At 35.8% G+C, this 23,543-nt stretch overlaps 4 protein-coding genes across 10 annotated transcripts; 2 read left to right on the top strand and 2 right to left on the bottom strand.

The window, feature by feature from the left end:
- Positions 1-1,102: 1,102 nt before the first annotated feature.
- On the top strand, positions 1,103-7,673 carry LOC120479782 (V-set domain-containing T-cell activation inhibitor 1). Of its 2 annotated transcripts, XR_005622965.2 has the most exons (5): positions 1,103-1,351; positions 2,312-2,659; positions 3,354-3,629; positions 4,363-4,541; positions 5,282-5,504. XR_005622965.2 is itself a non-coding variant. In XM_039672556.2 (4 exons), exons 1-4 carry the CDS (start codon positions 1,309-1,311, stop codon positions 5,422-5,424), a joined length of 810 nt encoding a protein of 269 aa, XP_039528490.2. In that variant the 5' UTR covers positions 1,104-1,308; the 3' UTR covers positions 5,425-7,673. The 2 variants fall into 2 exon arrangements, 1 of the variants encoding a protein (XP_039528490.2); XM_039672556.2 differs by lacking the exon at positions 4,363-4,541 and having other exon boundaries at positions 1,104-1,351; positions 5,282-7,673.
- Positions 6,419-10,227, bottom strand: LOC120479783 (V-set domain-containing T-cell activation inhibitor 1). 4 transcript variants are annotated; one of them, XM_039672558.2, is made up of 4 exons: positions 10,122-10,227; positions 9,269-9,610; positions 8,722-8,997; positions 6,419-6,555 (listed from the first exon to the last, which is right to left on the bottom strand). In XM_039672558.2, exons 1-4 carry the CDS (start codon positions 10,156-10,158, stop codon positions 6,428-6,430), a joined length of 783 nt encoding a protein of 260 aa, XP_039528492.2. In that variant the 5' UTR covers positions 10,159-10,227; the 3' UTR covers positions 6,419-6,427. The 4 variants fall into 4 exon arrangements, with proteins under 4 accessions (XP_039528492.2, XP_039528493.2, XP_039528494.2 ...); XM_039672559.2 differs by having other exon boundaries at positions 8,722-8,943; XM_039672560.2 differs by having other exon boundaries at positions 9,338-9,610.
- Positions 10,228-11,164: 937 nt separating this feature from the next.
- On the top strand, positions 11,165-12,868 carry tmem234 (transmembrane protein 234). Its single transcript, XM_039672797.2, has 5 exons — positions 11,165-11,469; positions 11,705-11,856; positions 11,939-12,005; positions 12,152-12,244; positions 12,325-12,868. The coding sequence occupies exons 1-5, from the start codon at positions 11,457-11,459 to the stop codon at positions 12,429-12,431; spliced, it is 432 nt and encodes a 143-aa protein (XP_039528731.1). The 5' UTR covers positions 11,165-11,456; the 3' UTR covers positions 12,432-12,868.
- dcdc2b (doublecortin domain containing 2B) lies at positions 12,642-23,333 on the bottom strand. Of its 3 annotated transcripts, none has more exons than XM_039672792.2 (14): positions 23,186-23,333; positions 22,851-22,961; positions 21,410-21,608; positions 20,478-20,535; positions 18,995-19,065; positions 18,749-18,880; positions 18,481-18,627; positions 17,866-17,905; positions 17,587-17,646; positions 17,276-17,447; positions 17,083-17,192; positions 16,943-17,014; positions 16,487-16,576; positions 12,642-13,033 (listed from the first exon to the last, which is right to left on the bottom strand). In XM_039672792.2, the coding sequence occupies exons 2-14, from the start codon at positions 22,930-22,932 to the stop codon at positions 12,923-12,925; spliced, it is 1,344 nt and encodes a 447-aa protein (XP_039528726.2). In that variant the 5' UTR covers positions 22,933-22,961; positions 23,186-23,333; the 3' UTR covers positions 12,642-12,922. The 3 variants fall into 3 exon arrangements, with proteins under 3 accessions (XP_039528726.2, XP_039528727.2, XP_039528728.2); XM_039672793.2 differs by having other exon boundaries at positions 17,587-17,625; XM_039672794.2 differs by lacking the exon at positions 16,487-16,576 and having other exon boundaries at positions 12,769-13,033.
- Between the last annotated feature and the right edge of the window lie 210 nt (positions 23,334-23,543).

The following is a 23,543-nucleotide window of genomic DNA, read 5'->3' as shown; positions in this document are numbered from 1 at the left end:
CGTGCGTGCGTGTGTGTGTGTGTGTGTGTGTGTTCGTGTGTGTGTGTGTGTGTGTGTGCGTGTGTCAATCATAAACTGTTTCTTCAACTTATTAAAATATCTTACTTTACTGCTACTATCTGTTTCTGCTTCTTTTATATGGTGTGTGATTTATAAAATACATTATATCCTTCATCACATGTGTCTGGTCACTTTATATCTTATATTAAAATATTATATTACTGTTAACCTACAATGGATATTAAAATACGCCGAACCATGTGTCCTGTATCATAGCTACATGAATGACCTTTGCAGCAAAAAAAAAAAAACCGCGTGAAAATCAGTTAGTGAGATATTATTAATTTAATGCGCTGACAGCTCATTTCACCTGCCATTCAGATTACACTGAGAGGAGCGGATGACCGGTTTAAGATGGCGGCTCCAATTCTCGTCCGTGCCATAGGGCGTCTACCTATATGATATCTATGCCTAAACCCACCCCTAAAAATACGCAACTCCACCCCTCAGATCTGGATCCGACTCCGCCCCCTGGATCTCGTGTACTGCAATGAGGTGCTACTGGAGATGTTGGCGCATCCTCGAGAATTAGACCATCGAGAGTCCATAATGCACACTAGTGTAATTATGGGTATAACAACCAATAAGTAGGGCCTGCTACAAGTAGCCAACATTATGCATTACAGGCTAACGTATATGGAAAAAAAATAACATAATCCTGTGCCCTGCCCTGACTCCCATGAAGGAAGTAAAATCAAATCCTTGGTTGCAGCAGTAGCATCCTGTGATATGAGAATCATGGTGAACAATAAGGTGTAAAAATTGGGAGTTGAGTCACCTCAAGTTGCAGCAGCCGCGAGGACAGTGAATGTGCAGCCATTCTAAACTTTTGTTTTTTTACGAGTTTTTGTAATAATTTTAAATATTTGGGGGTAAATGTCATTGTGGACCCCTCCCCCCTCCCCCTCCCATGAACCAGTAATGATTCATTTCCTCCATTTGGTTAATATTTTCTTGTACTTTATGATGTCTATCGGTCACACAGACTCACCCTACTCCAAGTTATGCCCACTTACTGTAACGCCCATCCCCTCCCCTTGCATCGCAGCCCGCGCACTGAAGCCAGGTGCACTGTTTTCCATTCTCCTGAAGCTTTCCAGGGGAATGGAATGGAAGCATGTCTTCAAAGGGAATATCACGTAAACCGTGTAGTAGAATATAGCTTAATGAATACATTTTATTTCTGACTTGCATTGGATCAACGCTAAACTGAACTGCCTAGTTTTTAAACCATGACTCCATGCGACGATGCTTTGGCTACTTTTGTGCTTCGCGACTGCTCTTCTTGTGGGTAAGACTTACGTTTAATATAAATCTTAGGGCGTTATAATAAAGCCGTCTGATGCGGCATGTCACCATGCAAATAGCGTACTTATGCATTTAAAATCAAGAACAATAACTTTTTAAAAATTCGTAAAAAATGTGTGGGTGAAATACTGCTACAACAAGCCACTTGGCTTACTTAATTATACCTTTATAAGTAGGCCCTATACCTCAATAAAAAGATAATTATAGGCCAAATATAGTACAGCATTGTATGCATAACTTTTCTGCCAGTATAAGTCAAGTACTTAAAGTGCAATTTTAAGTATATTTCTGAGAAATATATAAAAAGTAGAATGAAACTTAAGTATACTTTATTATTTTAATTTCTTAGAAGTATACTAATAGTAGACTTATTTCTTTCAAACTTATTTTTCGTAAGGGCACGGAAGTGTTTTTCACTAAATTTGGTTTTGTGATGCTATATGTTTCAGTCTTTGATCTGAAAAATTACAGAGTAGCCTATAAATAGAAAGAAGTATATTACTTAAAGACTGCACATCAAAACATATAATTTAAAATGCAAAATATAGACTGCATTTCTTGACAGCTGTATATTAAAAGCGGTTCTTCTTTCTTACTAAACAGACTTGATATCTTAAACTTTGTTTACATTTTTTATTCCTTTACAACTTATGGTCCTCCCATTAGATAAACATTTGAATTTCAAATTATGAACAATAAAGCACCCCAAACTCATACCATTGTTGATGCTTATACAGAGTTGAGTCCAAGATATTACAAGGCTGGATAAAGCATTTTTTCCCCCAAGTAACATTTAGATATGAAATATTTCATTACAGTATGTTATAGATAGTTTCTATAGCGAATGTATGAAGGAATGTATTAAATATGAAGTAAAACTTTATTTCTCTTTACCCAGCAGTGTTTCAAGCAAATCTAATTCCTTCTTGCTGCCTCTTTTCAGCTTCTTTTGAAGTGATTGTCACTGATAAGCATCTGCTGGCAATCCGTGGTGGTTCAGCTGTACTGGGCTGTGAGTTCACACCTGATCCTGACCTCTCCAACTTGGTGGTTACCTGGCAACGATCGGAAGACTCACAGGTTGTCCACAGTTTCTATTATCAGCAGGACCAATTGGACAGACAGAGTCCAGAATTCCACAACCGGACGTCACTTTTTATTTCAGAGCTTCATAAAGGAAATGCCTCTCTTAGAGTTGCAGAAGTTAGACCGAAGGATGCAGGGCTGTACCTGTGCATAGTGAGCAATGCAAAGGGAACAGGAAAAGCCTTGATGAATGTGACTTATGGAGGTATGTGTCTTTTTTATGGTTTTGGAAAAGTAATTCCAGTGATTAATGTAAGTTTTGGAACTGAGAACTGGTTCCTATTCATAATCAGTTCCATTGCAAATAATAATCAAAATAAAAAAAATAGCAACCAAATGACGTTTCATTGCATTAACTGTTCCTGCATGTGCATTCTTCCATCAATGTGGGCGGATCACCATACGAAAATGCTCAGTGATTCCTGTACTTTTCTCTGCTACTGAATTTAAAGTTTTCACTGAATTTACTTACTTCTAATTCCTGTGTAGTCTAATAATAATATAAAATAATAGTTTGTGATTCAAAAGCGTACAGCTCGGCTTTTATGAATTGGTTCATTTTCATTTGATACAGAGTAAACATAAACAAATGAGCTATTCAAATTCCAGTTTCTTTTTACTGTTAAGTTTATTTTTGTTTGAGGATTAGGTATCCTAAGAATTGAGAATAAGTCTGCAGTGGTTTCGCTGTATCATGTTTCATGTTTCCCATGGTCATGGAAAGCCTTGAAATATATAAAGTGTGATTTCCAGTAAACAGTGTCCTAGTTATGCTTCATTGTAAAATACATTTTATAAACTAGAAAATTACTTTAGTAGTTAAAACAATCGATATTCTTTTTACATTTTACTTCAGTATATTTCAATACAACACAGCTGATTATGTGTTTCTTTCTCAGCTCTTTACTCTGAGCCCAGGTTAAGCATCCATGTAAACTCCTCTGCGTTGACAGTGCAGTTTGAGACGGAGGGATTCCCCAAACCTGAGGTGATCTGGCTGGACGAACATGGCCAGAACCTCAGCTGTCACCTGGAGCTCCACGGCCAGACAGGAGATGGGCTTTACTTAGTCAAAAGCAGCTATGAGGCCCAGAAGCCGGCGGTTAATGTCACATTTACACTAAAGAACCACCTCCTAAACCAGAACCTTCAGAGACCCGTGTTCCTCAACTATGGTATGACTTTCTGTTTTCAAAGTGTGTGTGTGAGGAGGTGACAGTTAGAGGAATGTCATCTGTTACTGTATGCATTTCAGGCATGTTTGTCTTGCCTCAAGTGATTTTTTTGGCATCATTTTCATGCTATTTTAACAACACAGAACTCCTTTGTCTACATAAGGTTGGGTTTCCACACCTAAAAAAAATATGGAAATATAGAACAGTACATCAATTGATTCATCTACAGACTTGACTTTTCCAGTTGATGTAAGACCATTGGAATTGCATTGCAGATTAAAACTTGATCAATGAGAAATGTGAGTCTTTGAGGTGATTACGCAAAAGTGGTAGCGCAATTTTGCCTAATGTAGAAACACCCAAAGCAAACTACATTTATCTAACTATAATGTCATTTAAAGAGGCTTGGATGTTGGTTAATAAGCTAAAATAAACTGCAGTGCTGTTTACTGAGATGATTGATTTTGGCCGCACCCATTATTCCTAACCCAGAAGGTAATTAACAGCTATTTAAAAGTATTTAAACTGAGAGTGATTCAGTGTTTTTTAAATGGTTTGTCAAGATTAAGATCAGAAATACTTTAATTATTACTCATAATTTACCCAAGTATTGGTTGTTCATGGATCAGCACGCCTATCAACCAATTATATTTAGTGGTTAGGTTTAGGGTTAGCCTGTGGGTTATTGCTTCGAATTATCATTTTTGATTTAACCCCTAGTGGTTTGGTTTAGGAAATGGCCTATTGAAGTCACACCAACAGAACACACTTTTCTGACCCATCAATTTGAGCTCTTGGAGTCTGTACTACCAGCTGCATCTTTTTCTCTACACATTGGTCCACACTAAGACAAACTATATCATGTGAAAGGGAACATATCTTTCTGAAATGCATGCACAGTAAGGTGGACAGGTAAGCATTATTTTCAAATATCTGGATTAATTTGGGTGTAGCATTGGTGGGTCTCCAGGAACAGGGTTTGGAAACACTAATTATAGCTGTGGGTTTTCCCTAAAATATCATTAAAATCTTTCAATAGAAGCATTGTGTCTTAGATGAAATCATGGAAGCCATTTGCCATTTTGGGGCATTTTATTGGTAAACACTATGATTTTTTTTAGTTGTCTCGATTTCCTTTATCATAAAAATTCTGTAATCTTAACGTTATACATGAGTGGTCTGTTTTTCCCTTGTCAAATATCTGTGCCTCTGTAACCTAGTTACAAACATTTTCTACTAGTGGAGCTCCAGAGAATTTCTAATTTAACGGCCATTAAAGGTTAATGGTTAACTAGTGGACAGAACACAGATGGCATTTTAAACTAACAAAAAAAAAAAAAAATCAAATGTAAACTCAGACCTGCTATTCAGTGTGTCACATTGTGATTACAGAATGCAAAGTTAATTCCCAAATATAGCATAAATGGTTTTGGTTAACTGTCATCCGAGTGACTGATTGTACACTTCCAAAATATCTATATACTGAATTTCAGGGTTTGAAAGCTTTTTGAAGGATTTTAATCTTAAATGCTTTTTTTATATTGTGAAATAAATATATCTGTACAATATCTGTCTAAATCTAGATTTAACAGTGCATTTGACACATTCTGAAGCACTTACCACATTAAGCAAAGCTTCTTTTTCTGTTTCAGATAAGGACACAACTGCAAATCAAGGCACCATTGCTCTTGTCCTGTCTGTGGGTTTCGTTTTTCTGGTCATTGCTATAATTTGGTTTGTGCGCAGAAGAAACAAGTGCAGACCTTCAACTGGGATTGTGAACCGTGTAAATTAATGATTCCTGTTTGAAGCTATGACTAATTCTGTGCAATGCATGCATGTTTCGACCTGTTGCATTGCTGTGCTCATAAATCACTGGCCATGTGAAAAGCAAGTAGATTAAATGTCTGTTCAGTGCACAGACAATCGGATTCTTTAGTTAACGTCAGTTTACGCTAGAATGCTCAAATGAGCAGATGTCAACAAAAAAGAGACTGTAAGAGGGAGTTTGTGGTTGTGCCAAAAGTCATTTCTTTGTATTTACTGCTTATTTATTTTTGTTTTTGTGCTAAATCTGTCATATGAAATGATGAATTTACTCACACACTGAATTTTCAGTTAAATATTTAATATTTTAACTGCAATAATCATGATTCTGTATGGTATGAATAGACAATTGAATTAATATTGTGCTTACCTTAACCATTTACCATTACCTTGACATAAGTAATACACTAAACTTCTGCATATTTTGAAGTTTGTACTGGATGCTTGTGCAACTATGGAGCATTTACCTTTTGTGTAACATGCAAGAGTTGGCTCAGTCATGTTCATGCCTTCCATTCATTACAAACCCAAGACAAACATCATTACACATCTAACAGTTGCACACCTTTCGATAATAAGAATCTAAATTCCCTTAGAAACCCAGTGTTTACAATATCAACTGTTCACTGTTTAAGGGATTTATGTCATTGTTGACACAGCACTTGATAATTCTCTGTAATCTATAGACTTCTGTGCAACTAGCAATAAGTATAGGGTGGATACTGCCATGATCATGACAGCAACACCCTTGATGAACTGATCTGTTTTACGCAAGTAGACTAATCATGGATCATAAACAATTTTTGTGGTTTTAAGGGTTTGTGAGGATGATAACATTGCTAAAATTCCCACAAGTCCACTTTGCTTTTCTGCTATTTTATTCTCATTTAATAAGTGTTGCTTTGCAGATACAGTATCTCTTTCCAGACAGCTCAATGGAAACCAATATATTTACAGAAAGCTGACGAGGTTCAAATATAGGGTTTTATTGTTTTTTTAAATAGTAAAAACATCACAACAGCAAAAAGAATGGCGCTTATTATTGACAGAGAAATTATTGCTGCTGTCTTCCAACTTCTACCTCCAGCCTCAATTGAAACTGAAAGAAAAAAAAAAACAGGAAAGTGACGATCAATGATGCAAACAGAATTCTGCTGTAAAGCAGCTGTAAAAAGACAACAGTGTCGTTGCTCAGCTGAAGCCAGTTCATTGTTGATCCAGTTCAGTTCAACAACTGCAAAGTTCATCAGTAATCAATTCCGTTATTCTGGAGACAACAGTGATGTCATCATCTACTGTAGCTCAGTTCAGTTCACATCTGATAGTGTCAATGCAAACAAATCAATAATATTACTGGATATAAAGCATCGATTCTACCTCAAACCACAATTATTATTATTAGTAAAATGGGTTTAGAGGATTTAGCACCAAATTGAAATCAAGCTTCAGATACAAGTGGTTACTTGAGGAAAAAAATCCAAAGAAAAAAATATATAATGTGATATATTTTATAAATGTTTATTCAGTCCAACAAAAAAAAAAAACATTTCAACATTTTCTTGTGTTTTTGGTTGAGTTTCTTTTACAAAATGTGATCATGATATTTGTATTCTTATTTGTAGGGCAAAGCAAACATAGACCTTCATTAATATGCAGATTGAGGACTGTTGGGACACTCCAGGCACAGGATGGTTCTGTTAGAGGCAGAGTCATTTGCACCTCAATGACATGTCTATCATTTGCTACACAGGACATATGCTTTCAACTACATACTGTTTTAATTAGCCTACTAGTATGTTCTAATATGTAACTATGTCATGTTTGGTCTCATCTGACAATTTATACACTGAAATGGATGGTGGTGAAATTAAATTAGACATTAAAGTATCCTAATGTACAAAGTACTGGTTAAACATGCATTGAGGAGAATGTTAATGTTCTTAGCACGCATTTGCCTCATGTTTTAGTTTCCTGTCGGTTTTGGTGTTGGTATTCCACTCATGTTTAACAATGCTTTGCTCAGGGTATAAGTAGGAAAGCTAACTGTTGATCTAGGAGAAAGTCTGTAACCGTGCTATGAGAAAGGTTTCCACGGCCTCGTCTGCACAACAGTGCATTATTTGTTACAACTAAGTTTACTATACAGTATGTTGTTTCATTCTACAGCCAGTATATTTAAACAGGAAAATTAATAAATGACTTTGCTTGCTTTGAAAATCGTTCTTAAATTTTCGTTATCTAAATGTTCAGGTTAAATCCTGTGTTCCCATCAGTTCTAAGAAAGACATTTACCTTTAAAGAATAAGAGGTCAAAGATTAACAACAACTTTATGGAATCAGAATTACATTAGAGTCAGATAAATATTTGGATTATACACGCCATCCTTCAACTGCCTTTTGTTCCGATTATTTGTTAAAAATAGCAGCATGCTTTCAGCCTTACAAAATTAATGAAACAAATGAACGACAGTTACTGCTCAAACTAGGTTTTCAAACCCAACTAGTTGTACTTGTTGACTGTGTAACATAATCACTGCAATCTGATGCTGGCTGCTTTTTCCCACACACTATTTAGAAGTAATTACAACAACCCAGCATCTGTTCTTCCTCATGTTTGAGTATGGTTAAACATTATATCCATCAACTTTGCATCAATACAACCTGTAGCAGTAATATCAGTAACTGATTTTTTTACTCACTGCTGGTTGAGCAAGTAAAACTTGTGTTAAAACACTATGGGCTGATCAATGTTTCCATTTCTGCTTTGGCTTGGTTGAAAAGAAAAACTTGGTTTAAAGAAATAACATTGAGTTAATTTCCTCCATTTGTGGTTGTCTCTATGAAAGACGACAGATCTAAGTTTGTTATCTGATGTTAACTGTTCCCAGCAAAACTGGTTTAAAAATATACTGTTTCATTCTTTTATTATGAGGTGATGTGGGAAGTGTTTTTTCCTTGATAGTCAATGGACTATTATTCTTATTAAAATAAACATGACCTCATGCACACTGAAAATGTGCCTGCAGAACTGGAATGAATTCACAAATCCTCTCACATGTCATATAGCACTTAATTCAAAGTCACTTTCACAGAGACTGTGAACATCTTATTATATTCATTATGGATAAATCATGGCTATTATGGGTATTATACTTCCATTTTCAAGGTGAATAGGTCTGAATTTTAATATCACACTTTTACTTCACTAACCCCAGTGAAAACCTTCTGACATGCACTTAGTTCAAAGTGAAATAGGAGAATTTACCATAGTCGAGGAACACGGGTCTCTGAAGGTTCTGGTTCAGGAGGTGGTTCTTTAGTGTAAATGTGATATTAACCGCCGGCTTCTGGGCCTCATAGCTGCTCTTGACTAAATAAAGCCCATCTTCTGTCTGGGCGTGGAGCTCCAGGTGATAGTTCAGGTTTTGGCCATGTTCATCCAGCCAGATCACCTCAGGTTTGGGGAATCCCTCCGTCTCAAACTGCACTGTCAACGCAGAGGAGTTTACATGGATGCTTAACCTGGGCTCAGAGTAAAGAGCTGAGAAACATAGAGAGTTAATTTAGTATCATCGGGAAGCAAAGATACACCAACAGTAACTTTTAGTCGTTTTAAAATATAGGCCTATGTATTACTGTTACAGGTATTTGACTAAACATATTCAAATAGGCTACAGATAATTGTATAAAAGATATACTGCGCATCAGTTAACATACTAAAGTCACCATTAAAGTTTAAAACTTTTGTTTTCCAAGCTTTAATAATAAAATGGCATAAAAAATAATTTCTGTTTATTTTAAGGACAGCATACCCCCGTAGTCCAGCTCTATCTGGGCTTTTCCCGTCCCTTTAGCATTGCTCACCAAGCACAGGTACTGACCCACATCCTTAGGTCCAACTGAATTTATTCTAAGGGTGGCATTTCCTTTACCAATCTCTGAAATAAACAATGATGTCCGATTATAGTATTCTGGACTCTGGCGGTCCAGTTGGTCCTGTTGATAATAGAAGCTGTGGACAACACGTGAGTCCCGTTGCCAGGTAAGCACCAGGCTGGACAGGTCACGATCTGGTGTGAAATCACAGCCCAGTACAGCTGGACGACCCCGGATCGCCACCAAAAACTTGTCAGGAACATTCACCCTAAAAGAGGCTAAAATAACGTGGTCTGACTTTAAGTTTAATGTAAGATTTGTTCTAATTTACAAAAATAAAAATTAAGATTTTGCAGCTTGTATTCAGGGTTAAATCACTATGACCTCCCGTAGCCTACATTACATGATAAAAAAACAACAACAACATGCTACTAATGGTATCACTTTAACAAATTAGTTAATCAAACCTTTAATATCTTAACAGCAATAATCAGATGACAAAAAATATTATCTTTATACTTAAGAGTACCTTATAAACATTACATCCCCTAATACGAATACCACATTTAAAAACAAACATTATGGAAATAGTTTAATAAATATTGGTATGCAAAACCTACAATGAAAAATAATATATCAACGGTTAATTCTAATTTCTAAGCTACCAGATGCAACTGCTGAACTGCTGAAAACTAATGGTGGTGAAATGACTAATATATTTAATATTTTATGATTTACCTTATATTATACGTTAAAACATTCGATTAGCTATAAATAGGCTTTTCTTACCAGCACCGACGATCCACGCGAAACATAAAAGAAACATCTTTAAAATGAGACTGATATCACTTCTTTCTTTCTTTTTTTTTTTTTTTTTTTTGTAGCAACACGTGGTCACAACTCTTTGTTGTGTTATCAGAGGCATATCCGTGTTTCCACAGACGCTACAGAACTGCATGCAGCTACTCTAATTTAGAACACATTAGTTTACATTGTAGGATTAATATTTTTAATCATGTAAAAATCAACATGAAATGAGGTTTAATATTTAGGACATTAACAGCAACTGTGTGTGTTCTGGTTAAACAATTCCACCAACAAGTTTAGTGTAGGCTAATCAAACTGCAACTTCGAACTGCAATGTGATGGGAAACCAACAGTCGTAATTTATTAATGCAATAACACATCAATCTTGCCTTATATCTTATTTTCCTAACACAACAAACCACGTAGCCTACAGTTGACTAAACATGCAAATCATTATAAAATATTAACTATACTCTTTTGCTACACACTCAAAAGCAGGCTATGTACTTTTTCTTCACAAAAGTATAGTATAAGCGAATTATTAGTACACATGCAGCAGCATTAGTAAGCCTGAAGACATTGATTAGCTTGTTTTATTATTATTAGTTTACTTTAATTAGTTACTTTTATTAGTTTTATTTAATGTTTGACCAGGCAAGATATTGTAGAACAAAACCCTGAAATTATATATATATATATATATATATATATATATATATATATATATATATATACACACCTGGTTTAAAACAAATAATAAAAAAACAGGTGCAAATAGAAAAAATAGAACAGCTCACAATTGGCTTTATGCACAGCTGCACTACTTCCTGAACTTAAGCCAGCTCCTTTGTTTCCTGTCTGCCATTATTGGACAAATTGATTAGTTCAGGTGTGCCTGACCTCAGTAGTCACTGCAACAATAATCAGACACACCTGAATTAATCAAGCTTGGCCAATAATGGCAGACAGGAAACAACATAGACAAGGGAGCTGGCGTTCAGGAAGTAGTGCAGCTGTGCATAAAGCCAATTCATACCAGAGAATGTACTTAGTTATCTCAAAATACCGAATTGTAAATTAGTATTTAAATGACATATCCATGGCACAAATTGAATTATTTTTCTTTCCTCGTGATTGTTTTGTTTTTCCCTATGTTTTTTTCCTTCCATTGGTGCTTCACACTCCAGTCCAGTTGGTGGCGGTAAAATACCAAAACTTGGATTATAAAGAATCCATGAAATCATACAAGAAGAAGTTGAAAGTGCAGCGCCAGACCAGTTTCTACGATTCTATGGTTTCATTTGCTTGAAGAATATAATGGTGTCAGCAGGTGACTATGCTTACAAAGGTTTAGAGCTGAATTCGGAACTGTATACTAGTAACTCTACGTTTACCGTCTCTTTCAATGGCGTATGCGTTTCCGAATTTAGCAAAAAATGCGTCTTCCACAAGTGTGTCTGCGTATTTATATGGAATCACTATTCGTATTGTTTAAATAATAATAATAATAATAATAATAATAATAATAATAAATGGGTTGAATTGTTCATTTACGTTCTCTCCAGGTGAAGTGTTTTGTCTGTTGTTGGTCGCGATCTTGTGGGGAGGAACAAACCCCTTCCTGAAAAAAGGCTCAGAGGGCATTGAAGGAGTTCAGAGGGACAACAAACTCCTCCAGTTTTTGGCCGAGATCAAATTCCTTTTTCTTAATCTCAAGGTGTGTAATTATTTTATGCATGTAGTCTGTACCAGAATTTTTGTATATTTTATATAATTTATATATATTATGTATTTTATAGTATCTGGTGCCATTCTTGTTAAACCAAAGTGGATCAGTAGTTTTCTATTTCACTCTCGCTTCTACAGGTGAGAAATTTCTAGGTATTGGCAACTTATGTTAGGAATAGCATACTCTTACCATTTCTTCAGTTTATATGATTCTCAATCATGATGAGAGAATATTATTGTGACGTTAGTGTTGAGATTTTAAGTGCTGCCTGTTTGTTTTGTAGATCTATCTCTGGCCGTTCCCATGGTGAATTCCCTCACATTTCTGTTCACATTACTAATGGGTAAATTGCTTGGAGAAGATTTTGGAGGAAAGGGTATGGTATTGAAGTATCTTTAATAACATCATTTACTCTGCCACACAGATATTTCACTCTCTGTCTCTCTTCTCACGTAGGAGCTCTGCTGGGAATGTTACTCATCATGTCTGGAGTGACTTTGTGCATCCTGAGTTCTGTCTCTGAGACGGACGGCACAGGGCTCCGTAACACAAGTGACCACTAAAACATGATGCCACTGGCCTGGAAGGTGAATGAGGAGATCGGTCGGCTCCAGCCATGTTGCCAAACATATTCACCTCATTGAAAACTGACACAATATCTGTGCTGCTTTTTTTTCCCTGTATATACCATACCTTTACCTGGAGAAAACTGTATATCTGAAAACTGAAAAATGTATAACTTAATATCTTTACTTGAACTGTTGGTGAAAATCCAAATGTTTTGCACTTTAATTACAACTGTGGAAACTTTTAAGCATATGTGGATTTTACAAAATACTTGTACATATTGTTTTATTATCAGAAGCTTATATGGATTTGTACTAATAATGTGGATGTGGCCAGTGTTTACATACATTTATTTTAAATGTATTTTATTTTCAGAGGTCATATTTTGTTAAACATAAGAAATAAAAAGCATATTTTTCAGTGAATCTCTACATTTTGAGGACACTGTTACATTTTTTTCAAATGCCATTTTTCACGATCTCCATGTTCAGAGCATGTGTGTGGATTGGGAAGGTGTGTCTCTTTTTCCAGCATCATCTTCAGCCTGGGGAGGGCGCTCAGCATCCCTGTCAGTCGGTTCCTCATAGGAACCCAAAGTCTGATACATACACAAAGAGAGCAAGACAAGGTATTTAAATGATTCATGTTTACAAATAATTTCTAAATACATAATCCACAGAACTCCATCTGTAAACAATTAAGCTCATTAGGAGTACATAATTAACCCCACATCACAGACAACTACAAATTGTAATAGATAACAAAATTAGTTAAAGTCACCCCGTAGACAAAAAAAAAAAAAAAAAAAAAAAAACAACACATGATTATCCAACAATATCAAGTTGTACTTCCAAACAATTGTAACAGTCGGGCTCCTTAGCCACTAAAACTCATAACAAATACATAATATATAAAAAAAAAAAAAATAATAATTTACTATAACATTACATTAAACAATGCTTCGTCATTCATACCCTTAGGTGATAAAGTTTGAAGAGTGTAGATCCAGAACAACTCACGTCTCTGTAGAAGTAATTCTATGTCGCCCCCTCTAGGTGGCAAAGTCACTTTCTCAATCCCACAAAACCGCAAAGAAGTAACATCGTGATTCAAAGTCACAAAATGTGCGGCAACTGGATAGTTCATATCTTTTCTTCTGATCGAACTTTTATGTTCGCTAATTCTTTGTTTCAATTGTCGTGACGTTTTCCCCACATAGCCGATACCACACGGACAGCGAATCAAATAAACCACATGAGTGGAAACACAAGTGATCACAGATTTAATGCTATACTTTCTGCCAGTTCTAGGGTGACAGAAAAATGATGTTTTGAAAGTATTGTTACACTGGGCGCAATTACCACAACGATAGTTGCCTTTCTGTATAGGGCTTAGTAGGCACTGAGATGTACGAGGACTAGTACTCTGAAAGCGAGCATGTACTATGCTGTCTTTTAAATTCCTAGCCCGTTTGTATACAATCAAAGGAGGATGTTTAAAGATATCACTCAACTCCGGGTCAGATGACAGCAAATGCCAGTGTTTTTTAAAAATTGATTTAATCATAAAGGACTTAGGTGAATGTGTTGTAATACAGGAAAAAGAGTACTTTTTAGATTTTTTTGTCTTCTTTCTTAACAGTTCAGAGCGTGTCTTTTTAAAGGCTGTATCGAATGCTTCCTCAACCCAATCTAAAGGGTAACCTCTGCTCAAAAAATTATTTTTCATGATTTTCGATTTCTCTACAAAGTCGGAGTCAGAATGACAAATTCTCCTCAATCTGTAGAACTGACTCTTAGGCAGTCCTTTCTTCAGAAAAATAGGATGAAAACTGGTAGCGAGTAACAGTGTGTTACGATCAGTCTCTTTAGTAAACAGAGTAGTAATCAAACAACCTTCGTTCTTCTGTACCCACATATCAAGGAAGTGTACTTTAAAAGAATTGATTTCAGAGGTGAATTCCAAATCATCAACCAAGTTGTTCAAAAATGTAACAAATTCTCGAGCATCCTCATGGTCACCCAAAAAAATACAAAATATGTCGTCGATGTATCTGTACCATTTGATGATCTGTGAATGAAAAGGATTCTTCTCTGTATTAAATATATAGCTTTCTTCAAAAAAACCCATAAATAGATTGGCATAGTTAGGGGCAAAATTTGAGCCCATTTTGCCCCTAACTATGCCAATCTATTTATGGGTTTTTTTGAAGAAAGCTATATATTTAATACAGAGAAGAATCCTTTTCATTCACAGATCATCAAATGGTACAGATACATCGACGACATATTTTGTATTTTTTTGGGTGACCATGAGGATGCTCGAGAATTTGTTACATTTTTGAACAACTTGGTTGATGATTTGGAATTCACCTCTGAAATCAATTCTTTTAAAGTACACTTCCTTGATATGTGGGTACAGAAGAACGAAGGTTGTTTGATTACTACTCTGTTTACTAAAGAGACTGATCGTAACACACTGTTACTCGCTACCAGTTTTCATCCTATTTTTCTGAAGAAAGGACTGCCTAAGAGTCAGTTCTACAGATTGAGGAGAATTTGTCATTCTGACTCCGACTTTGTAGAGAAATCGAAAATCATGAAAAATAATTTTTTGAGCAGAGGTTACCCTTTAGATTGGGTTGAGGAAGCATTCGATACAGCCTTTAAAAAGACACGCTCTGAACTGTTAAGAAAGAAGACAAAAAAATCTAAAAAGTACTCTTTTTCCTGTATTACAACACATTCACCTAAGTCCTTTATGATTAAATCAATTTTTAAAAAACACTGGCATTTGCTGTCATCTGACCCGGAGTTGAGTGATATCTTTAAACATCCTCCTTTGATTGTATACAAACGGGCTAGGAATTTAAAAGACAGCATAGTACATGCTCGCTTTCAGAGTACTAGTCCTCGTACATCTCAGTGCCTACTAAGCCCTATACAGAAAGGCAACTATCGTTGTGGTAATTGCGCCCAGTGTAACAATACTTTCAAAACATCATTTTTCTGTCACCCTAGAACTGGCAGAAAGTATAGCATTAAATCTGTGATCACTTGTGTTTCCACTCATGTGGTTTATTTGATTCGCTGTCCGTGTGGTATCGGCTATGTGGGGAAAACGTCACGACAATTGAAACAAAGAATTAGCGAACATAAAAGTTCGATCAGAAGAAAAGATATGAACTATCCAGTTGCCGCACATTTTGTGACTTTGAATCACGATGTTACTTCTTTGCGGTTTTGTGGGATTGAGAAAGTGACTTTGCCACCTAGAGGGGGCGACATAGAATTACTTCTACAGAGACGTGAGTTGTTCTGGATCTACACTCTTCAAACTTTATCACCTAAGGGTATGAATGACGAAGCATTGTTTAATGTAATGTTATAGTAAATTATTTTTTTTTTTTTTTTTTTTTTTTTTTATATATTATGTATTTGTTATGAGTTTTAGTGGCTAAGGAGCCCGACTGTTACAATTGTTTGGAAGTACAACTTGATATTGTTGGATAATCATGTGTTGTTTTTTTTTTTTTTTTTTTTTTTTTTTTTTTTTTTTTTTTTTTGTCTACGGGGTGACTTTAACTAATTTTGTTATCTATTACAATTTGTAGTTGTCTGTGATGTGGGGTTAATTATGTACTCCTAATGAGCTTAATTGTTTACAGATGGAGTTCTGTGGAGTGGTCATGTACACATTTAAAAAGAGATGTTTTAGAACATTTTGTATACTCCTGACGAAGGTCGTGTGACCGAAACGTTGTGTGTGAATAAACTTGATTAAAAAGTGCAAGTAATGATAGTGTGCGGGAGTTCCTTATCTACTTGAATGACTAGCTGGTCTTATTATCTGACGCACCTATCACCTGCAGGTGTGCGATGGAGTTTGGTTACTAAATACATAATCCAAAATTAGACTATAAAAAAATGATGCATTATTGGCTACCACAAGCAATTAAATATATCAGGCCGTTACTAGAGATGGCACTACACTACATATGCATTTAAAAATTATTATGCATTAAATATATTGTTCACAATCATAAACTGACTGGTTCTTGCTGTGTTTCTTCACTTCGTGGGGAATGTTCAGAGACCCTGAGTGATGATGATGATGATTTGAAATGCCGTGTGTCTGACTCCTAAACAGGAATGAAATGAAAGAAATGATCCTCAAAAAAATCTGCATCATTTTATGAAATTATATAATAATCCCTCTTAAGGTGATAAGGTAATCCCTCCATGTTCAATGCACTGTGTCTTTACAGTGTCATGTTTATTTGCATTGCTGGACCTGTACCCCTGTTTCTCTCAGCAAAGCTGACGTGTCGTCCCATGCCTCCCTCTCGGACACTACAAACTCTATCTCTCTGATTTCACTAGAAAGATCAGCTGATGGACTGTGTATTTCACCAAAATGCATCTTAATTGGAATAAATAGTGTTTAATAATAAACAGGTTTAAATGATTGACTTGTCATTACTATCATGTGCATTTCACACACTCACATGATTTATACTGGCTGGGTCAAACGGATCTCTTTCAGGAGGCTCTTCGTCCTCCACAATATCTGCTTCTCTCTGAAATGATAATGATTTTAGAAAAGACTAGATGAGATGAGATGGGACAAAAGAGGGGAGAGGTGTACCTGGTCAATGGGAAGCTCTACAGTTGTGTTTTCATCCTCTGCGACCTCTTCAGCACCTCGAACCTCCTCTCTCATACTGTTCTCAGGGGCCTTAAACACACTGTGCTCATCTATCACACAAGAGAGACTGCAACAGATTAATAAACAAAAAAGTTACGTTTAAGTATATTTTATTTACTTGTTCAGCATTCACCTGTTGTGTCTTTAGGTGGGGGTCTGTTTGAGTGTCTGCGAACTCTCACAGGTCTGGCGTAGAAAACAGAGTTCTCCTCTCTTTCTCCTCTCCTTCCTCTCCTCTTTACCAGCTGAGGGGAGCTCTCTCGCTCCAGCTCATCTCCTGTGGACTTCACACGCCTGCCTTCCCTCTGAAAGCAGACAGCATTTACACAAGAGAATATAGTGGGTCAATGATTTTGGGTTCGGTTGAACGATGACACTCTAATTTAAAGCACATAACAGAGGAGGGGAAAGGGAGAATTAGAAAACTGAGCATTTAGTTTTTACCTCGGGTGAATTCAGGAGGGTGGAGTCACTGTGGCTGTCCTGGGGAAAAATCTTCCTACTCTGAGTCGGATCGTCATATGAGAACATTAACGAACTTCAATAGAACAATTTGTCTTATGAAAAGGTATTATTATTCTGACACTAAAAATAAATATACAGCTGGGCTCCATACGTAGTCTGATATATTTATTATATGATTTCATAATGATTTGTAATATATATATATATTTTTAAGATTTATTTATTTTAACTCCACTGTATATTAAGTATAAATAGTACCTTAATTCTTCTCTGTAATCCTCTGTCTCCTGCGTAATGTCTAGAGTGAAGACAGATAGATCCTATTTAACATGATTTCATTTATGCATTGTAAATGATATATTTGAAGTCAGATGTATGCGATCAATAAAATCATAATTTTGAAAATAAAGAAATAATATTTTATTCAGTAAGAATGCATTCATTTATCAAAATAGTCAGTAAAGACATGTATAATGTTACAAAGCATTTCTATTTGAAACACTGTTCTTTTGAACGTTCTATGTCAAAGAATTTAAAAAAATGTTAAGCAGTACCGGTGTTTTCAACACTGATAATAAGAAATGTTTCCTGAGCACAAAATATTATATTAGAATGATTTCTGAAGAATCATGCAACACTGAAAACTGGAGTAATGGCAGCTTTCCCATCACAGGAATAACATACACTTTAAAATATATTAAAATAGAAATTTTAAATTGTAATAATACTTGAACTTTTGATCAAATAAGTGCAACCTTGGTGAGCATGAGTGACTCATTTTAAAAATATAATATAAATTTTTTTTTTTTTATTCAGTAGTGCATGTGCAAAGAAATTTGAGTGTTGTTAATCTCAATTATCCACCCTCATCACCTGTCCGCGCTGTTGCCTGTTGCTTTGTTTAGCAGTATCTCCACATATGGGAGTTTCTTGAACCTCTCTGTTCCAACAGCGACATAGCTTTGCCCAGACTCCAGCTCCTCTGTGGAGGTCACTGTGTAGCCCTCCAGAGTACAGAGCCTGAGAGGTCAACAAAGTGATATGATTAACAGGAATCAAAACAATCTGAGGACTTGCTTCAAACGCTTATTGAAACATACAAGAAACAAGATTTATTTTTAAAAAAAAACAAGATTTTCACCTGCGCACGGCTCCAGTGCGAAGCATGGCTTTTTCCGAAATGAGGCTCAGGATCTGCTCTAGATTTTTCTGCATGTGTCTGGGAATGATCAGACGCATGACAGGACTGAGGATGTCCCCGTTCCTAAATACACTGAATATGAAAAGGAAGACTACATTTGAATTTCTCTGAAAGCATGATAAAAAGTGGTTTAACAGAGTTAAAGCATTAGGTTTGTGCATTTAAATGTCTAAAATGAGTTCTCACAGTATGATGCAGGGTAGAGTGATGACCTTCCTCCATTTTGCAGACACATTAGGCCTGACAAGTGCTTTCGCCTGTAAAAAGAGAACTTATTATTAATTGACAATTAAATGTATAATTTTGTCTATGATAAGAATACTATACAAACAATATTTTTTGTATAGTGACTGTTAAACTTATTGTCAGGAAACTAATTTCCCACACAGTCTCTCTTCATGTCTCTCATATCACATTGCATCCTCTTAAAGGGATAGTTCACCCAAAAATGAAAATTCTGTCAGTAATTACTCACCCTCATGTTGTTCCAACCCCGTAAGACTTTCGTTCATTTTCGAAACACAAATTAAGATTTTTGATTAAATCTGTGAGCTGGATCACTCCTCCATAGGCTTCTTAAGGGATCGAAACTGGCCGGCCCAAAAGTTATGAAAGACATCGTTAAAATAGTCCGAGCGATTACAGTGGCTCAATCTTAAGTTTATCAAGCGACGAGAATACATTTTGTACGCAAAAAAACAAACAAAAATAACTTTATTCAACTATTCATTTCCTTCTCTGTGGGCCTCGAGATTTTACGTATTGAAACTACGCAAAGCTTCTAGGTTGTACGTCACATGCGTCACACACATAATCAGCATGTGACGTGCAACCTAGAAGCTTTGCGTAGTTTCACTACGTAAAATCTCACGGCCCACAACAGAGCCGGAAGACAATACAATGCTGAATAAAGTCGTAGTTTTGGTTATTTTTGGACCAAAATGTATTTTCGATGCTTCAAAACGTTCTAACCCACTGGTGTCACATGGACTATTTTGATGATTTCCTTTCTGGACAAGGACATTATACCGTACATACATTTTCAATGGAGGGACAGAAAGCTCTCAGACTAAATCTAAAATATCTTAAACTGTGTTCTGAAGATGAACGGAAGTCTTACGGGCTTGAAACGACATGAGAGTGAGTCATCAATTCATTTTTGGGTGATCTAACCCTTTAGTTCTCACATAAAACAAAAACTGCAAATCAATATTTAATGTCCACTTCTTTATTTGGCAAGTACGTCGCTGTCTAATGAGCAGTTTATCAAATATGTTGATGCTGAGTCAGTGTCCCCTGCTCTCAAGGCTATTATTAACAGTGGTTTTAGCAGCTCTGTGCGCAGCATTAAGGGGTCAGGCTCTTAAACATGTCCTAACAAGCTTTCTGATCTGATAAGTCTAGCGTGCCTCCCCTGGCCTTCTATTGTTGGAAGGGACAATAACACCGCTTTCTCCCACTCCTCCTCTTTATGACACACTTCAGCAAAACATCCACAGCAACAAAACAAAAAAAACACAAACACAACATAACACGCCAGTACACAGACAAACAGGTGTGATTTTTAATGCATAATTGCATATATCAACTTTAGAATATTGTAAAAATTTTGATTTAATAATAAGATTTAAAAAGCAACAAATCAGTATTAAGTACACAATTGATGTACCTGATTTGGTTCCACAGCTCTGAACATTGGACCCTTCTTCTGTCCTGTACTCAGATAACTAAACACATACAGAAAAGACAAATACTATGCAGGTTTTAGCCTTTTATAACGTCAAGCCTGGAATCTAGTTTATTGATCAAACTCATAAAATATTTCTGAATATTTAGAATTTTTTTCAGATATTTTCAACTTAACTTTGGTTTTAAAGTCCCTCTGTATAGTCAATATTTTGTATCCCTTAAAAACTCATATTTGATGTTTACAAATTACAAAATTACAAATTGAAAAGTTTTTGCTTTCATCCCTTAAAATAGGTTGAATGTAACTCTACACCCTTGCCTCATTTAGTATGCGGTTCAATGAACATTTCCACTCACACCCACCTGCGATTTCAAACTGCGATTTTGAGACTTTGGTTTACTTATGAATTTGCACATGAATTTGCATTTGTCTTAAAGCACATAAAAAAACACCACAGACATTTAAACAACATTAAAAGCTTGATTTTCACCACATGATGACTTATACTTTTTGTTTTATTAATTATTTAGTTAGTTATTAATTTGTATATATTTTTTGTATTTTAGTACCTCAACTTATTTAACATTTATTTCAGTTAGTTGCAACATTTATGCAACATAAACTTTTGTTTAGGTTTTTTTAATTTTAAGCTTTTCATTAAATACTTACTGTATATATCATTACATTTTTCAGCTTTGTTTCAATTACTGAAAATAATTTTTAATTTTAGTTTTAGTTAACAACACTGACTTTTTGTTTGAAGTTTTGTTATGTTATTAAATTAATACTTTGATAAATGTGGCTGAGGTGTCCCAACACTGAAACCACTGAGTCTCAACATCAAATTGTTCCCTTGATGTAAAGGACAGTGTAATTCAGAATATTCTCATTCTAAATGAATTCACACTTACTCCAGTTTCTTAAAGCGCTCAAACCCTGCAGCCACATACTGTGCCCCTTGCTGTAGGTCAGTGAGGTCCGTGACCCGGTGGCCGTAGCGTGGCGTATAGAGTGTTCGAATAGCCAATGGAGCTCCGATACTGAGAGTGATATCATTAAGAAATGCATCCATGTTGGAGATTTGCCTCTGGTTGACCACAAATCTCCTTCCTGATCAAAAAAGACATACACATACACACATATATGAAATGACTCATTTCAGAAATATATACAGTATATACTGTATATATTCAATTTAATATTTAGTCTATATATAGAGTATGACACATATGAAATGACACATGTAGTTTTATTTCAGAAATACTGTATACACAGGTGCTAAAATTAACTCTCACTCGCCAAACGCCAAATGCGTGTATAAATTGAGATGGTGCATTGCCAGTTGTCTGGTAACATTTTTATGAATTCTAACAATCCAAAGTCACTAAAGTTTAAGCCTTGCCAATTTAAATAAACTCACACGTTGTTTGGGAAATTTAGTGTGCACACACAACCAAAGTGCACATCCAGACCATGCGCAAATACTGAAATAAGATCTGTTTTACGCATAGGTTTTACGTCTTCTTGCACTGGAACGGACATATTCGCACAAATTATGTACAAAAAATGCCCGCCGCTGTGAGTAACCTAGTAAACACAATCTGAATTTTTTTAGTGAAAGTAAAGAAAGCACATGTACAACCACACATTGTGTACAGTATCAGTATATTGGATCCGTGCAGGTGTTAAAGTGCCAACATCCTAATATATTTCTGCAGCTGTCTTTATGCATTTTTAAGGTCAAACAAAAATTAAACCTGTTTGTATATTGCTAATGAAAGTTAATGCATTTTGTATTTTATATTTATTTATTGCTTTGTTTTAACTATTGCTATGTTCTTTGCACTATGGACATTTCATTTTGAGTCCTGAATAAAGTTAGATCTATCTATCTAAAAAAGGACCAAGAAATCATGACATAAAAATTTGCCCTTTTCGCTTTGTTATTGCACATTACTAGTCTTGTTGTAAACAATTAACCAGTGTTAAAACAGAAAAAAAAATTTAATTTGTCGTGGCAATCTTTAATCAAAATCTGAGCATTTCCCTCCCTGATGACTTCAGTTTGATACCTTGGGTTGAATATTCTTACTCCCTCCCATCCGTCAGTTTTCTATGAGCGAGGGATGGAGAGGATGTGAGCTAAAGTAAAACCCCGGCCTCTATCCTCCGTTTCACTAGGAAATACGTCACAAATATAAAAAATATTTATGGCCGGTAAATTTATAAATTTCACCAGCCATTGAGAAGTGTGGCAAAAGCTTAGTTTTAGGCCCAGTATATACAGTACAGTACGCTTTGACGGTGACATACTGCAATTATACAGACAATTGTTTTAGAACCTGTTCCAACCTGTAAAGAAGGGGTCTCCATTTCTGAAGACCTTTACACTCTTGACTGGAGGCAGGTGACTAGAGACACCAGTGGATGCCATTACCCTAAATGAGCCACATTAACACACACCTATAAAATAAACACAAATAGAGATTAACCCTCTAAAAAGGACACCTTACTTATGCCATCAAAATGTAAAACTACATTTATTAACACAACTGTAAATGTACAGATCCCAACCTTAATTACACACAGATCACAACCTTAAGAACACACAAATTTATTCACTATACAGATAAGAGATGCACTCACATCCTTATTTAAATCCACACACACTCACAAAAAATACTTACAAAGGAAAATTATAGTATCCAGTTGATCACCTGGAGATAAATATCATCTGGTCTGTTACTTCCAGTTGTGCTACTTTTTTGTGTTTATTTCTAATAGCAAAGTACTGAGTGTGAGAGACTCAAACACCTCACCCTGACGCCCTCCCTTTCGCACACAGACTAAAGTGTTTCCTGGTTGTCATGGTAGCATTACTAACTATGGCGGCGGCCTTTGTGGGGCTTTACAATCCGTAACAACAATACGGAGAGGGAGAGAGGGAGAGAGGGAGGTAGGGAGAGAGAGAGAGACGGGGAGAGAGAGAGAGAGAGAGAGAGAGAGAGAGAGAGAGAGAGAGAGAGAGAGAGAGAGAGAGAGAGA

Source organism: Pimephales promelas, chromosome 11 (assembly GCF_988280905.1).
Source record: "Pimephales promelas chromosome 11, fPimPro1.hap1.1, whole genome shotgun sequence".
Classification (NCBI taxonomy): domain Eukaryota; kingdom Metazoa; phylum Chordata; class Actinopteri; order Cypriniformes; family Leuciscidae; genus Pimephales; species Pimephales promelas.
This window is presented reverse-complemented; position numbering and strand designations above follow the sequence as displayed.

Excerpts from the sequence above, each read along its gene's own strand:
- dcdc2b (XM_039672792.2), bottom strand. The coding sequence starts at position 22,932 with ATGGCATCCACTGGTGTCTCTAGTCACCTGCCTCCAGTCAAGAGTGTA. Across the intron at positions 17,448-17,586 it reads CCCTCCTGAATTCACCCGAG|AGGGAAGGCAGGCGTGTGAA; the intron begins GTAAAAACTAAA and ends GTCTGCTTTCAG. Across the intron at positions 13,034-16,486 it reads AAGAAACACAGCAAGAACCA|ACTTTGGGTTCCTATGAGGA; the intron begins GTCAGTTTATGA and ends TGTATGTATCAG.
- tmem234 (XM_039672797.2), top strand. Across the intron at positions 11,857-11,938 it reads TCCTTTTTCTTAATCTCAAG|TATCTGGTGCCATTCTTGTT; the intron begins GTGTGTAATTAT and ends TGTATTTTATAG. Across the intron at positions 12,245-12,324 it reads AGAAGATTTTGGAGGAAAGG|GAGCTCTGCTGGGAATGTTA; the intron begins GTATGGTATTGA and ends CTTCTCACGTAG.
- LOC120479782 (XM_039672556.2), top strand. The coding sequence starts at position 1,309 with ATGCTTTGGCTACTTTTGTGCTTCGCGACTGCTCTTCTTGTGG. Across the intron at positions 1,352-2,311 it reads CGCGACTGCTCTTCTTGTGG|CTTCTTTTGAAGTGATTGTC; the intron begins GTAAGACTTACG and ends GCCTCTTTTCAG. Across the intron at positions 3,630-5,281 it reads ACCCGTGTTCCTCAACTATG|ATAAGGACACAACTGCAAAT; the intron begins GTATGACTTTCT and ends TTTCTGTTTCAG.
- LOC120479783 (XM_039672558.2), bottom strand. The coding sequence starts at position 10,158 with ATGTTTCTTTTATGTTTCGCGTGGATCGTCGGTGCTG. Across the intron at positions 8,998-9,268 it reads GATAGAGCTGGACTACGGGG|CTCTTTACTCTGAGCCCAGG; the intron begins GTATGCTGTCCT and ends TATGTTTCTCAG. Across the intron at positions 6,556-8,721 it reads ACCCGTGTTCCTCGACTATG|TTTCAATTGAGGCTGGAGGT; the intron begins GTAAATTCTCCT and ends TTTTTCTTTCAG.